Below are 16,614 nucleotides of genomic sequence, written 5' to 3'. Positions count from 1 at the left end.
TGTTTCAAGATTTGCAAATTATTTCACAAATATTATTTCATTTTTATTTTTACAACTGCCCTGAGAGGTACATCATATTATTATCCCCATCTTACAGATGAGGAAATTAGAAGTTAAGTTAATCAGCAGAGGTTAAGTGACTTGTTTAGGGTCACACAGCTAGTGTCTGGGGCAGGATTTGAATTCAGGTCCTCCTGACTACAGGCCCCATGCTCTACTCCACTGTACTACCTAGCTGCTTTAATAGTTTCGGATGCTGGCTCAAGAGGACTTACTAACAGCCTAACACAGAAGGTAGACAACAGAACTATTAATGCTTATACTCACATTTACATGCTAATAAGAAAATTAACTCAATATGACAATATAACTGGCTTCAAAATACATCAGTATTACTGCTACAATTGATGGTCCTTCTTTTGATGGTCAATCATCAAGAGAGGAAATCAACGAAATTTCATTTTAAAATAAATTCTACACTAAAACTAAATAGAATTTAACATCTTAGTCATTTCATCTTACAGCAATGTAGAAATATACTAAAAAATAATTCTGGCTAGATATGTGTATGATATTAGGAAATCAACAGTATAAAGAAGAATGACTTTCCTACTTTTTGTGGTGGCTATACTGACATAAAAGGATCGTCATTTCTGTGTAAGCTTTTTATTGGTACTGCTATAGTGTCTGCATATGTGTGTTTATATAAAACTATAATTCCACATATATATGCATATGTATATATTTATAGATACAGGATCTCATTAGCACAGATACAGTGCTTATGTCTCTTCAATCATTTTTAAACAACAAAATAACTTAATTGAGTGAGAAATTACCCCTTGGGAAAATCAGGTGGGGGAAGAGGGAGAAATCTATATACCTGAATAAATACTGAAATACAGAATATGCTACACAGCATTATAGTGTTAAGAAAGTACTAAAAGAAACCTAGAAACAATCAACTAAGGATCAAGCATAAACTGCTAGTACTTTGCAAATTATCAACAAACTATATTGCTTAAGGATGTTCTTCCCCACTCTAAAAGTTAAATTGAAAATATTAATTTGTAAATATTTCATAATGTAACAATATCATCAAAAACCAACTAATAAAACCGAGGGAGACAAAGTATCCAATCATTAAAAGCTGGCATATGGTTTTTTGCTTTAAATATTCTTCCCTAGCTTTCCTGAAATTATTTTTATAACAGATATGCTTTAGTTTCCCGTACCTCAGCTACATGAAGAGGTGTTGAGTGGCAGTTATCAAGGCGTATTCCCTGGAAATATGTGGCAATTATTTCAGTATATTTTTTCATGTGAGCCCAAAGGTATGGACAGTCTTCTGGTTTATTTCCATAGCGTAATTTAACACTGTCACCCCAGCAAATGAGCTCTCTCCTCAGATAAACTTCTGAACCTGTAAAAAAGAGAACTTGTTTTCAATAGTACAAAAATATGAATCAATCACCAAGCATTTATTTCATACTTACTGTGTTTTAGGTACTGTGTTAAATGCTGGTGATTTAAAAAAAAAAAAAGAAAAAGCAAGTCTCTGGCCTCAAGGACTTTACATTCTAATAAGGGAGACACTGTGAACATAAAAGGTATAAACAAGACATATACAACAATATAAGGCAACCCTTAGAGGAGAAAGTGCAGGTGGGGTGTCCTGAAAAAGATGGTGTTTAAATTGAGTCTTGAGGGAAGCCCATAAATTCTAAGAGGCAGAGATGAGAAGGGAGAATATTCAGGGAAGAAAGATAGACAATATAAAGTCATGGAGAAAAGAGATGGGATATTGTGTGTGAGAGATATTAAGAATACCAGTATTGGCCTGTAGGGTATGTGGAGGGCAGTGATATAAAATAAAACTGAAAGAGAATAACAAGGCAGGTTGTGAAGAGTTTTAATGCCAAAGTTTATATTTGAACCTAGGAAGTAATGTGGAACTACTGGACTTAACTGAAAATGTCGGGTAAGAGGGAGGGAGGTTATTTATGCATGACTTGGTTGGACTTCTTTAGGAAAATCACTTTGGCTGTTCTGGGGATATTGACTATAATGCGTAAAGAACTGAGGCATTGAGACTAAATAAGAGACTATTACAATAGCATAGGTAAGAGGTAATGAGGGGCAGAAATAGGGTGGTGGCTATATAAGTGATAAGGAGACTCAGGAGAGACAGAGAGCATGGAAACCACAAGATTTGCAAATTAACTAGATGTTAGGTGAGTGAGATTGAGGATGACACCAAATTTGGGAAGTTGAGTGATTGAAAGGATGGTGATTTCTTTGACAGTAATAACGAAGCTCAGAAGAGAGGAAGATTTGGAAGAAGGAGTAAGGAAGATAATGAGAGTTTTGTTTGAGTCATTTTTGAGTTTGACATGTCTATAAGATACGCAGTTTGAAACATGCAGTGTTTGATATGAGACTAGATGTCAAGAAAAAGACTAGAGATTGATACAGAGAACTGAGATTCATCTGCATAGCAATGATAAATGAATCCATGGAAGCTAATGAGATCACCAAGAGTAATAATAATCGTGGTGATGATGATAGTATTTATATAGCACCTATGTGCCAGGCTCTGTGCTAAGTGCTTTACAAATATTATCTCATTTGATTTACAACAGCCCTGGGAGGTAAATATTATAATCCCTATTTTACAGTTGAAGAAACTGAGGCAAATAGAAGTTTAAGGGACTTTTCTGTCTGAGGCCAGATTTAAACCTAGGTCTTTCTGACTCTAGGTCCAGCACTCCATCTAGTATACCATTTAGCTGTCCCAGGGAGAGAAAAGATATTTAATTTTAATATTAATATTAAATGAATAACTAAATAGTTAAATGAATAATTAGTTAAATAAATGATAAATAAATCAAATTTAATTCAATTTAATTCTTAAATATGTTATTTTACTCTTCAATTAAAAAATCTTCAAAGACTCCTTATTGCTTACTGAGTTCAACCTCATCTCCCTGTCATTCAAGATTGTCTCACCATGTGGTGCTATTGTACATATTTAACTCCATCTCAACTGATACATTCTCCTCCCCACAGCTTGTACTCCAACCAGACTGTACTATTTTTTTCTTGCCTCCTAAATTTCACCCTATCCTTTAACATCCAACTCAAATTTTTCCTATTCCATGAAGCCAACCATTTCCGGTTGGTGGTGATTTTTTCTTACTGACTGTAATACAAAAAGCTTTGCTTTACAATTCTTTAATGTGCTTAATAGGTAACATTATGTACTATACCATTTCCCACTTAAACTGTAACCTCTATGAAGGCAGAGATCATTTTATCTGAAATTATCTTCCCAAGCACTCAGTCCAGAGGCTTGTACATAGATGGCATTTAAGAAATGTTTTCTGAATCAATCAACAAACATTTATTAAGTTCCCACTATGTGCCAGGCACTGTGCTAAGTATTAGGGATGAAAGTACAAAGAATGAAACCACCTCTACTCACAAGGAACTTATAATGAGGGACACAATGAGTATATATAATTATGTAAAGCATTAAGAGTAGTTAATAAAACTACTTTAGTAAAGAAGTATACAAACATTTGGTGGGGCGAAGGATCTCAAACAGAAAGGTTTCATATACAAGACTGCTTGAGCTGCAGCTTAAAGAAAGAGAGGAGGAATTCTATGAAGTGAAGGTTAAGGAGGGAGAATCCTATATGAGGAACAGACAGTAGGCCAGTTTGGTTGAATCAATGTACAGAAAGGAGGAGTAATATCCAATGAGACTGAAAGACAGGTTGTGCTAGATGTGAACGGGTTTGAATGTATATTGATGTTATGTTAGTAACCTCTGGGACATAAAAAGATCAAATATGAAATGAAAAATACATTTGAATATGTATAGTACCTTTTCTTTGAATGATAAAAACATTTCACTGTTTAATAATTACATACTAGTGGGAAGAATCAGAATTCCAGCTAACAGGTAAGAGAAACAACAAAAAAGCAAAATGATACAGGCAACAGATACTGATTCAAAACTGGGAATAGATGAAAATGCATGAACATGATATAAATCTACTCTAACCTCTAAATATATATAAGCTGAAGTCAGATCAATTCTTATATGACGTTTCTATATTCTTCACAGTCTATCATCACGTTCTAAATATAGGAAGTTCTTAACACGTTTAATGTTGTCTTTAGGAGGTTGGTAGGTAAACAAACAGCAAACTATCACATAGGAAACATAAAGTAATATAGTCAAAACCCTAAGTTAAATAGCAGATCCATTCTTGAAAAACAGCTTTATAACCTATAATTATGTAACTGGAAACATTAAGTCTACAGAAAATTGGGGCTTAGGGGATATCAAAGTTATTTAACTTTAGTAAAATGTTTTATATTTAATAACTTTATTAATTTCCAAACTAGATAGCCCACAAAATGAGAGAGAAAAGGATTGCTGAAGATAGTCAAAGAAATTTAAGAAATGTTGGGAAGTTGGCTCAGTCTCCTTTTTGTCTTTCAAACATAAAACAGGAAGGGAACTTTCTCTTTTCAAAATGGGGCCTAAAAGAGAAGGAAGTACACCCTGCTTGAAGACTTCCCCTGGAAAGGATATAACAGAAGAAATTGAGGGGGAAAAGGTGTTGGCAGAATAGATAAGGAGTATAAAGAAAGCCCTTTTGCTCACAAACATCTCAGGCTTATACTGCATGAGTTGAAGATTAGTGGCTTAAAAGCAATGAAAAAATGCAAACACCATCCTGCTAAGTCTTAAAATGTTTATAATTTACTCCTAATTAGAAATCAGAATGCCTAACATCTGAGATCTTTGAAGGTTAATTTTGTCTAAGATAGGAGAGGGGAAGAAATTCTGAAATATGGGGGCATTTAAAGAAATGGTAGGTCTGAAAAGAAATGGAAAGTAGGGGTCTTTGAACAGACAGAAGGCAGTATGAAGCTATTAGGTAATATGTGGAAGCAGGTAAAAGGATGGTTAAGAAGTAAAAATGGAGTGAAGAAAGTCTGAAGGTAAAAAGGACAAGCTTTATCTATTTTGAAAATTTTTAGGGCTCTATATGTATCAACTACTAGCTGAAAATCATCCTTAAGTTGCATTTCCAAATGCTTGGCACATGAGGCTTAGGTAGTTTGGTGGTACAGTGGATACAGTGCTGGACTTAAGAAAGTCCAGAAAGACCCTGGTTCAAATTCTGCCTAAGACGCTAGGTTTATGAGACTGGTCAAGTCACCTCTACCAGACTCAGTTTCGTCATCATTTTATAAAATGGCGATATAATAAAACCTACCTCACAGGGTTGTTGTGAGGATCAAACATAAAGAAAGTGTTTTGCAAACTTTAAAGCTTTATCTAAATGCTAGCTATTAATATGTGCTGGAGACACTCAATGCTCAATGCACAAAAATGTAAAGGAAAATATTGTCTCAGCTGAAATAGTGGTTAAATTGAAGGTAAAATCAATATATTAAAAAGAACCCTCTAAAAAGAATTTCTAGCTTGCATTAAGAAAATTATATTCATATATATAAATGCCTGTAAGGTGCTTTTGTCAGAGTAAAAATATTTATCCTAATCATCCTTTTACCAGTGTATGACGCAAAGTAAAACAAATGAAACATATATGACTGAGTTGCAATAAAATCGTTCTTGGTTCCAAGCACACAACTATAACAAAGATATACCTGGTTCAGCAAAGTTTCGAAGAGGATCATCTCCCATTACCCAGCCATTATGGGCCATGAAGAAACAACTTTTATCTGGGCGATTAATAAATGTTTCTTCTTCTGCAAGTGTCATTTCTCCAAATGGGAAAGTAAAGTATCTATGAAGATATAATTCAATATTAAGGCAACGCAAAAAAGAATTTAGTACAAAATTTCAATCAGTGTGAAAATTAACTTTTTGGCACTCAGAATGAATAAAAGTAGTTTTCATATTATTTATAGGAAAAAATTTCAATATAAACCATAGAGGAACTGTTTTGACATGTAGCACTTTGGGAGTTGGTGTGCAGGATAAAAAAGACTGGAATAATTTTTTTTTTGTTCTGGATTTGTATTTATCAGCATAAGGAACTCTTAAACTGGACAATATGGAGATGGGAAATCTAATACTTCCAGATGGGCCTGGGGCCCAAAAAAGTGACATGATTCACTCATGGTCACAAGTTAGTTTGTATCTGAGGCAAAATCTGAATGCAAGGCTTCCTCTATGTAAGGCCAGATCTCTCTGTCTCTCTGTCTTTCTGTCTCTCTCTCTCTCTGTCTCTCTCTTCTGTAATTGACAAAGCTTTTTAGTAATTCACTCACTGGATCCTCACAATTCTGTGAAGGAGATGATGAGAATACTACCACTATTTTACAGATACGAAAGGGGTTCAAGACCAGCGTTCAATGGCTTTTCCAGGTTCCCAGAGCTAGTCTGGGCACAACTAGAGTTTGAAACAATATCCTCCAACTCTAAATTCAATGCTCTGTCTACTTTTGTCCATAATACTTTTGGTCAAAGATCATATAACTAATGAAAAAATTATGCAGAGATGGTATTAAGCCCAGAAAGCTGTCATTCAGCTGTACAGGTGAGTAATAAATCAAATTTTTTACTCTCTAAACATTTCTTTGGATTACTCCCGCCACATAGGTTCTTCATTCCTGCTTCTATTTTGCTGAATGTCAATGTGCAAAGCCACAAAACCATGCTGACTTGCTCCACTACAAATTTATATTATCCAATATCAATTAGGCTCTCATTCCAGTCCTTTCCTCTCACATGATTGATCCTACATCCTTTCCTATAGTGTCAATTATCAAATGAGAAATAATAATATTGCACAGCGCTTGTTATATAGTAGGTATTTAATAAATGCATATTTCTTCTATTCTAAACCATCTCCTTTTTAATAGGGTAATCTATAATACCATTTCCTCCCAACTTCTCAACAGAGGACCTCAACTCAGACATTACTGCAAAAAACTGAGGCCACCACACAATTCCTCTCGTTTACTTCTACAATTCAAATAATATTAGATTCATCAATACCCTCTCTTTCTTTTATCCAGTCTCAAGAGTACTGAGAGGGTACTTGTTTTTCCCGACTTCCCAACTTGTGCTATTAATGCCCTCCTATCTCCTCTAAGAGTCTGCTCCTTTGGTAATCAGATAATCTCTTTTTCTAATTATGAATTTCTTCTTATCCATCAACTCTTTCCCTGGTGAAAAACATGCCCCAACCTTAGAAACTTTCATTTGACTCTAACATCTCCTTAAGCTATTGTCTTATATATTTTCCCCTTTTCCAGCCAAAATTTCCCAAGCAGTTGTCTACTAACCGCCTGCCAAACTATCACCTCCAATTCATTTCTCAACCCCCTGAAATACTACCCAGCTCAAAGTATTCTCTCAAGATCACCAATGATATCTTCATTGCTAAATCCAATGGACTTTTCCAAGTCCTCATGAAGCAATTAACTAACAAACACTCATTTTATTTATTTTTCCAATTTTTTAACATTTTTATTTAAAGTTCTGAGTTCCAAATTCTTCCTCTCCCCCCTCTCTAAGATGGTAAGTATAAGATATAGATTATACATATACTATTACATAAAATATTTCCTTATTAGTCATTTTGTATCAGAATACTTGAATAAAAGAAAAAAATGAAAGAAAATGAAAAATAGCATGCCTCAGTCTGTATTCAATCAACATCAGTAATAAACATTTATGAAGCACTTAACATGCACCAGGCACTAGGAATACCAACACAAAAGTGAACAACCACTGCAACTCAAGGTACTTTCATTATTTCATGGCTGAGGAAGGAAATGGGGGACAATATGCATATACATAAGCATATACAAAATAAGTATCAGACAATTTTGTGAAGAGGCTCTAGAAGGTGAATCAAGAAAGTCGCTTGAGCTAAGCTTTGAGGATAACTAGGGATTCTATGGTAGCTAGGTGGCACAGTGGATAGTGTTGGGACTACAGTCAGGAATACCAGAGTTCAAATTCTGCTTCAGACACTTACTAGCTGTGTGACCCTGGACAAGTCACTTAACCCTATTTGCCTCAGTTTCCTCATTTGTAAAATGAGCTGGAGAAGGAAATGGCAGACTACATCAGTTCCATTGCCAAGAAAATTTCAAATGGGGTCATGAAGAGTTGGACATGATTGAAACAACTGAATAATGACAACAAAGGGATTCTAAGAGGCAGGGATGAAGAGAGAGTACGTTACAGGCATGGGGAAGAATCTGGGTAAAGACCCAAAAAGGTGATTGGTTCTTACATATGAAAAACAGCAAGAACGGCTGGACTGTAAGGAACATGAAGAATAATGTGCAAAGGTGGAAAGGTAGATTAGAACTAATCTGTGAAGGGCTGGCTTTAAGAGTCCAAAAACAAAGCTTACATTTGCCCTTAAAGATTACAGAGGGCCACTGGAGTTGACTGAGAATATGAGTGACATGCTTTAGGAATATATATAACATTATAAAATAATAATATTATTATGTAATATAATAAAACATTGTATTATATTATTCTTAACATCATATTAATGTAATAAATATATAATAAAGCATGAGTCTCATGCTTTAGGAGTATTACTGGCAGTTGTGTCAAGGATAGACTGGAATCGGGAGAGACTCAAGGAGGGACACCAATAAAGAGACTTTTTAAACAGCTGAGGTGAGGGACTAAGACCAAGATTTAAGGTGGATGCAGCAATGTGAGAAGATCTGAGAGGTGCTGTGGAGGTAAAATTGACAAGATCTGCAAGTAACTGAATATGTGGAATGAGAAAAAGTGAAGAGTTGAAGGAAGTTGTGAGGTTACGAAAATATAGGTGACTTGCAGCACATAGTAGGTACTTAATCAATGCTTACTACATTTTTAGGAAATGGAAAGAAATATGTTTCAGGCCTGAAGAACCATATGATCTCACTTAACACTGTATTTTGTATTTAGATAACCAGGAAGCTATGTTAATAGTTTGAACCTCATTCCCCTGGACTAATTAAGTCTCAAGAATAATTTCACTACCTTTTAAGGAAAAAATTGGTCTAGAGGAATGTTATGGACATAGCGCATTTCTATTTCAGCAAGACATCTGACAAAGTCTCTCATGATACTCTTATGGACAGGACGAAGAGACACAGACTACATGTTTGGATGTTACTGATAAATTGATCACTTGGAGGCAAATCTATAGTATTTTATTTCTAAAACCATTTTACTACTGCTTTCCTCAATATTTTTTAAACCATGATTAAAAGAAGGTATTGACAGTATGTTTATCAAATCTGTCGAGGGAAAAAAGCTGGGAGGGATAACTAAAGTAATGATGGAATTGGGATCTAAAAAGATCAGCTGGTACAACTGGCAGAAGCCAACATACAAATTCTTCCCTAAGTAACATATGTTTTGGGGTAACTGAGTACTGTTGTTTCTGGTTCTCTCTTGTTTATTCTGCTCCACTGATCTACTTCTCTGTTTTTTAACAATCAATCCCAAATGGTTTTGATTTACAAACTGCTTTACAATATAGTATGAGATCTGGAATGGCTACTCTCCCTTCATTCCCAACTTCTTTCATTATTTCCTTTGATATTACACATCTTTTATTTCTCCAAATGAAATTTCATCATTTTATTGAGATCTATAAAAACATCCCTTTGATAGTTTGATTGGTATAGCATTAAAAGTGTAGATTAATTTTGACAGCAATGTCATTTTTATTATGGCACAACCTAGTCATGAGCACTGAATATTCCTCCAGCTATTTAAGTTGGTCTTTATTTCTTTAACTTTGCAACTATATCTATACAAGTCTTTTGTGGCTTTGGTAAACTGATTCCCAGATACTTTTTGTATTTTGCAGTTATACAATTATAGCAACATGATAAAGAAAAACAATTTTGAAAGACTTTCAATGATATACTATCAAGCAAGTCTCCAGACATCTCCTGACAGAGATGGAAAGGATATAAGGTGTACAAAGAGACATACATTTTTGGATATTGCCACTATCTAGATTCATTTTCTATGCTCATTTTTCACAAGGGCATTTCCTTTTCCTTTGTATCTCTCTGTTTTTAATGAGGGGAAGAAGGGCAGCAATACTGATGCCAAAAAAAAGAGGGCCAGTGAATCTTCTAAAAAATGCACAGGAAACAGAAAAAATTCACAATAAGGGAGCACAAACAAAACAAAACAAATCTTGGAAATAATGAGCAGAACTTTTCTACTTTAAAAATTATGAAATGGGAATTTATGGTTTCATAAAGCAGTTTCTTTTTGTGTTCTTATGTATAAAAATTCTCTTTTTGGTATTTAAGTTCAGAAAAATGAAAAAAAACTGTAAATAACCTCTACAAATTTATCTCAGGTTCCTAATATTTTGTACCACTTTCACCATCACATTAACTGTTAAGAGTACAGTACAAGTTTCATGAGTGCACATGTGCACACACACCCCCATAAATACATACAAAACTACATAGCAATAAAATTTGGTGAATAGGGAAATGTAATTTTTAGCACTAAGAACAATGGTTTCAGAGTTATTCAGCATTGGTAAGTATTAAAAATTATTTAGTAGTTTTATACTTTTTTAGAAATCACAATATGAATAGTACTGATGAACTTGTTTCAACTAAGGAAGCATATAATGTAAATTACTAAACAACATGTAGGCCAGTATTAAATGTTTTCTAAATTATTTCTAGTTCAATTATTAAAATTCACACTTCAAACATGTAAGTACATTTGAAAAATATATAGGACTAAAAGTTTTTAAGTGCAAATCAAAGAGATAAAAAAAAATACAGAATACCTGGTAACTAAAGGATGTTTTCTAGTAACAGGACCTAGTTTAGGACCATGGCCAGCCAGTCGCTCATAAAACACATTTCCCAAAATACAGTTAACTGCCTGAAAGTGATTAAAGTTTATGTTACTTCAGCCAAAAAAAAAAATCCAACAAAAAAACTAATAAAATTCAAAGAAACAAAACAACAGTAAAATAAACAAAACCTGTTCTTGATGGTAGTTCATTTGACGAAGTCTCTCTGCATTTAATTCCTCAATTCTTTTACGGAACCAGTTGCAGCACTCATCAATTGCAGCTGGTCCACTGCTAAATGAGATACAACAATATGATAATTATTATTTAATGAGTTTATGTGATAACTATATGATGAAACAATACCTCTGGTATGAATAATACATAGGTATAATCTGTGTGCCTTTTAGATTTGCATAACAGATCTTTGATGAAGACTCCTAGATAGCATACAGATGAGGTGCCTTCTCTGAGAAAAGGAATGGAGTCAAGGATCCTTAGGCATAGAGCCTGAGAGAATGATACACTGACACCATACTTATGAGGGGAACACATAAACAATAAGTTTGTGCTGGCCAAAATGATGGTTTAGTTAAATGGATAGGGATTATTATTATTAGGAGGCTTATATAAAACTACTTTATTGGTCAGTTAACTTTTAGAATACTTTGAATTTCTGTGCATGTTTTAAGCTTAATTATTTCCCTTGCAATTATCAAACCCTTAGTAAAGAGTTTAACTAACTAAATGCTTGTCTATAAAGTTTAAATCTAAAAGGGGAAAGTGCAACAAAGTGCTGAGTTACAGGGAATTCAAAGCAAAACTTACAGGTAAAACGAAGATGTGAAAAGAAACTACAGTAGGGTATTCGGCTTAGCATAGCACTAGACCCCTATACCCCTAGAACGGGTCTAACTAGGACTCAAATCCCTTGGGAGGTATGAGATCAATAAAATTTCATAAAATTTATTACCCAGCTAATTTAAAAGTCTCTGAAAATTCAAAATAACTAAGATAGATATTTCACAGGAAAAATAGAGCTACATACTTATGTGGTATGAAAGTAGATAAAGCAATGTTCATATCTACAGTACAACCAAGTCGTTTGTATTCTGGGTCCTGAATAATCTTAAGAAGCTGCTTTGGATCAGATTTTCTTACTGTTTTCCTGTTTTCTGAAAGAAAAGAAAATAACACATTAAAAGATTAAAATCTACAACTACATAAATAAAACATGAACTATTTCTTTCAAAATCATTTCACAATTCTTAGCTGCAAAAATACAAATTTAGCTTTTCAAATCTCCCTGAAATTATATTAATTGATAGTCTTATAGAGAGGTAGGTTTATGAAATTTCTTTAAGTTTGTGACTATCTTTTACCTTGTATAAGAAGGGCTCTAAATTGCTGCACTGCTTTGTTAACATCCACTTGAAAAAATTCCCAGAGTTGAATCTTTGGATAAATATCCTCCCAAACTATTTTTCGAATACACTGAAAAAGTACAAAGAAAAAGACAAACTTTTCTTAGGGCATTAAAAAAATAGCAAACATGTATCATACGCATTACCAATTCCAAACTATGTTACAACAAATAATTTACTTTGTTACTGCCATAAATTCTGTTACTATGTTTTCAGCAAGGTGTATCTTTAGAGATACTAACATTCATTTGCTGGTCATTTTCAATCAAAGCAGGTAGTCCTTTTTCTTTGTATTTTCCTTCTGAAACATCACATGATAAGTGCCAAAGTGCCCTGTCCAGGACCCAAGCTGGCTTCAGGTGTGGAGAATTCACTAGATTATATGCACTTTCCGGATGCTCCTGGATCCATTTACTATTAGCAGCTTATAGAAAAGGGAAACAAAAAAAGAGAAAGCTTATAACAAAATTAGCTTTCATTGTTTCTACATGTCACCTTTTCAGGTTATATAAACTACTACTGGTTGGAAGCAAGATGGCACAGGGGATAGAGCTCAGTCAGCTCTCAGGAAGATGAGTTAAAATCCTCAGACATTTACTAGCTCTGTGATCCTGGGCAAGTCATTTAACCCTGTTTGCCTCAATTTCCTCATCTGTAAAATGAGCTGGAGAAGGAAATGGTGACCCACTTCAGTATCATGCCAAGAAAAACCCAAATGGTGTTATGAAGAGCTGGACACAACTGAAATGAATGAACAACAACAAACTACTATTAACCTTTAAAAATATTATATGTTGAATTGTCTGTGAGTAATACAAAATGATTATCCAAACCTGATACTTACGCAAGCATTATCCATCAAATTATCTACCATTTTACACAAGCATGCCTAGATGATCCTCATGGTAAAAATGCTTTTCTAACAATAAACTTATTTGTATATTTAATGCAATGGCACATGATTTACTACCAAACACCGAAAGGGTTCTCTGCAGTAAGATGGGCAACAATGAGACTGGCAAAGCACTAGTTAAAAGAAATATGACCAAAGAAAAACAAGGATGCAAGTTATATTTAATGAACCATCTGTAGTAATAAAATGCTAACTTTAAATGAGCAAAGAAACATTTTCATTTTTACATAAAATCAAATTGTATATCCTGAAACATAACCAAATACGGTTAAAAGTAGAGTATGAGTATAATTCCTCTTTGTAATGGCTCTTTGACTGAATCCAAACTTCATAGAACAAATCTCTTTAATAAAAGAGATTTATTCTGTAAAACTTGAACTCAGTCAAAAGACCACACCCAAGGACCAAGAAGGCCACATGTGGCCTGGAGGCTGCTGGTTTTTCACTCCTGTGCCTGGACACTCAACAATGTTATAAAGGGATTACACACCATACTGCCACAATTAGTCTTAATTGGTTTCCCTACTTTCAATCTCTCTTCTCTCCAAGTAATCCTCAACATAACTTCCAAAATAACCTTGTTAAAGCACAAGTCTGACCAAGGAACTGTTCAGTAGTTCTCTTTCAAAATCTGGTTCTAATCTTTCTTTTTTAAAATTAACATATTTAGTATTTATTTTTCCACAGTTACATGTAAAAACAATTAACATATTTTTAAAACTTTAAATTCTGAATTTTCTCCCTCCTTTCTCCTTCCCTCCCCATTCCCTCTCACTGAGAAGGTAAGCAATTTGATATAGGTTATACATGTGTATACATGTGTATACATTTCCGTAACAGTCATGTTGTGAAAGAAAATATAGACAAAAAAACCCCTCAAGAAAAATAAAGATATTAAAAAAAAATTCAGATAACATCACTTCTTTGTCTGGGGAGGGATAGCTTTTTTTTTTTTTTTAAACCACAAGTCCTTCAGAGCTGTCTTGGATCACTGTATTGCTGACAGTAGCTAAGTCATTCACAGATCATCTTACAATATTGCTATTACTGTGCACAGTACATTTCACTTTGCGTCAGCTCATATAAGTCTTTTCAGGTTTTTCTGAGAGCATCCTGCTCATCATTTCCTATAGTACAATAATATTCCATCATAATCACATACCACAACTTGTTCAGCCATTCCCAATAGATGAACATCCCCTCAATTTCTTTGCCCCTAGAGTCAATCTATCTAAATATCTATCACCTTTTTCTTTTTTGTTTTTTAAATCTCCTTTGGGATACAGACCTAGTAGTAGTACTGCTAGATCAGAGGGTTTTATACCCTTTGGGTATAATTCCAAATTGCTCTAAAGAATGTTTGAGTTTACAACTCCACTAACTGTGCATTAATGTCTCCTTTCCTCCCACATCTTCTTCAACATTTGTCATTTACCTTTGCTGTCCTATTAGCCAATCTATTAGGTATGAGGAAGTACCTCCTAATCTAACTTTCCAGCCTTCCTTCACATTACTTCCCTTCATGGCCCGTAACCCTTTTTCAGTTAAACTGGAACATGGTTTCTTCAAATCTATATTCAATCTCTCTTGTCTATGAATTCACTGAAGCCAGCTCCCAAGTCTAGAATACACTGTCTCCTGACAAAATAAAATCTTCATTGTTGTAAGGCACCTCAAAGGTCAAGTCAAACCTATATCTGAGAAAGAATACCCTCAGCAAATATTCAAAGAATGTATTCCAGCAGCCTTCCTAGGAAGCTACTAAGTGAAGGCGGTCCATTTCAATTAGGAATAGCTCTAATTGTTATGAAGACTTTCTTTTTATTGTCTTAATCTTCCTTTTTGCAATTTGAATCTATGATTCCTAGATAGGATTCGTGGGACCAAGCAAAACAAGTTTAATCACTCTTACCAAGTCTTCAAATTCTTGAAAACATTTGTCCCTCCTCTCCACCTAGAATTTTCTCTAGGTTAGTTTCTATCCTCAACCTCATACGACATAATCCTTAAAGATCTTTTACCCTTGTCAAACACTGGATGCTCTCCACTTTCTAAATGTCCTTTCTAAAACATGGCACCCATAAATGAATGAGACATTCCAGATACGTTAAGAGGGCAGTGGGACTATCATTTCCTTAGCCAGCAACACTATGCTTTCTTCAGTGCAGCATAAGATCGTATTAGCTTTTTTGGCTGTCACATTACCCTCAAACTCCTAGTATTCTTCTTCCTTTCCTCAATCTTCTTTTAATATTATCAAGATACAGCAGAAGCACTCCTAGGTCTTTTATCTGAATAGATTTCCTCTGTAACCGCAAATGACAGACAATGGAGTTCAGAGGGGATATATAATCATCTGCCCATATTTGAATGTAAGCAGTTTGTCCCTGTTTAGTCCCTTAAGGTTATTCACTTGTATTTTTACTTTTCATGTTTCTCTTCTTTTTCCCCACATAGTATTTTATTTTTTCCAATTACATGTAAAGAGTTTTCAATATTCACTTCTGTAAGATTTTTGAATTCCACATTTTCCCCCCCCTTAAGACAAGTAATGTGATAGAGCTTATACATGTACAATCATGTTAAATATAGTTCTACATTAGTCAGGTTGTGGAAGAAAGATCAGAACAAAAGGGAGAAAACACGAGAAAGAAAAAAAACAAAAAAAGGGAAAATAGTATGTTTTGATCTGCATTCAGACTCCATGGTGCTTTCTCTGGATGTGGATGACATTTTCCATCATGAGTCTTTTGGAATTGTCTTAGATCATTGTATTGCTGGAAAGAGCTAAGTCTTTTACAGGTGATCATCATACAACATTGCTGTTACTGTGTTCTTCTGGTTCTGCTCACTTCATTCAGCATCAGATCATGTAAATCTGTCCAGATTTTTCTGAAATTTGTCCGCTCATCATTTCTTATAGTACAATAGTATTCGATTACATTCATATACTGTAACTTGTTCAACATTCCCAAATCCCCAATTGATGGGCATTCCCTCAATTTCTAATTCTTGGTCACCACAAAAAGAGCTGCTATAAATATTTTTGTACGTGTGGGTCCTTTCCTTTCTTTGTGATCTCTTTTAAAATATAGACCTAGTAGTGGTGTTGCTAGATCAAAGGGTATGCACATTTTTATAGCCCTTTCGGCACAATTCCAAATTGTTCTCCAGAAAGCTGGATCAGTTCACAACTCCACCAACGATGCATTAGTGTTGTAATATTCCCACATTTTCTCCAAAATTTATCATTTTCTTTTTCTGTCAAATTAGCCAATCTGATAGGTATAAGGTGGTACCTCAGAGTTGTTTTAATTTGTATTTCTCTAATCAACGGTGATTTAGAGCGTTTTTTCCTATGACTATAGATAAATTTAATTTCTTCATCTGAAAAGTGCCTGCTCATATTCTTTGGTCATCTATC

General features: G+C 34.3%; 1 protein-coding gene across 3 annotated transcripts in view; it reads right to left on the bottom strand.

The window, feature by feature from the left end:
• Positions 1-16,614, bottom strand: part of AGL (amylo-alpha-1,6-glucosidase and 4-alpha-glucanotransferase) — a 79,501-nt gene that overhangs the window by 36,507 nt on the left and 26,380 nt on the right. For all 3 annotated transcript variants that reach the window (XM_072644099.1, XM_072644097.1, XM_072644098.1), the window contains exons 6-12: positions 12,520-12,701; positions 12,236-12,347; positions 11,902-12,028; positions 11,045-11,147; positions 10,845-10,942; positions 5,692-5,831; positions 1,236-1,423 (exon numbers count right to left, since the gene is read on the bottom strand). In XM_072644099.1, the coding sequence (XP_072500200.1) occupies positions 1,236-1,423; positions 5,692-5,831; positions 10,845-10,942; positions 11,045-11,147; positions 11,902-12,028; positions 12,236-12,347; positions 12,520-12,701 (950 nt within the window). The remainder of the gene's footprint in view (positions 1-1,235; positions 1,424-5,691; positions 5,832-10,844; positions 10,943-11,044; positions 11,148-11,901; positions 12,029-12,235; positions 12,348-12,519; positions 12,702-16,614) is intronic.

The sequence above is a fragment of the Notamacropus eugenii genome, chromosome 2 (assembly GCF_028372415.1).
Source record: "Notamacropus eugenii isolate mMacEug1 chromosome 2, mMacEug1.pri_v2, whole genome shotgun sequence".
Lineage (NCBI taxonomy): Eukaryota > Metazoa > Chordata > Mammalia > Diprotodontia > Macropodidae > Notamacropus > Notamacropus eugenii.
The sequence above is the reverse complement of the archived record's forward strand: the minus strand, read 5'-3'. Positions and strand labels throughout refer to the sequence as shown.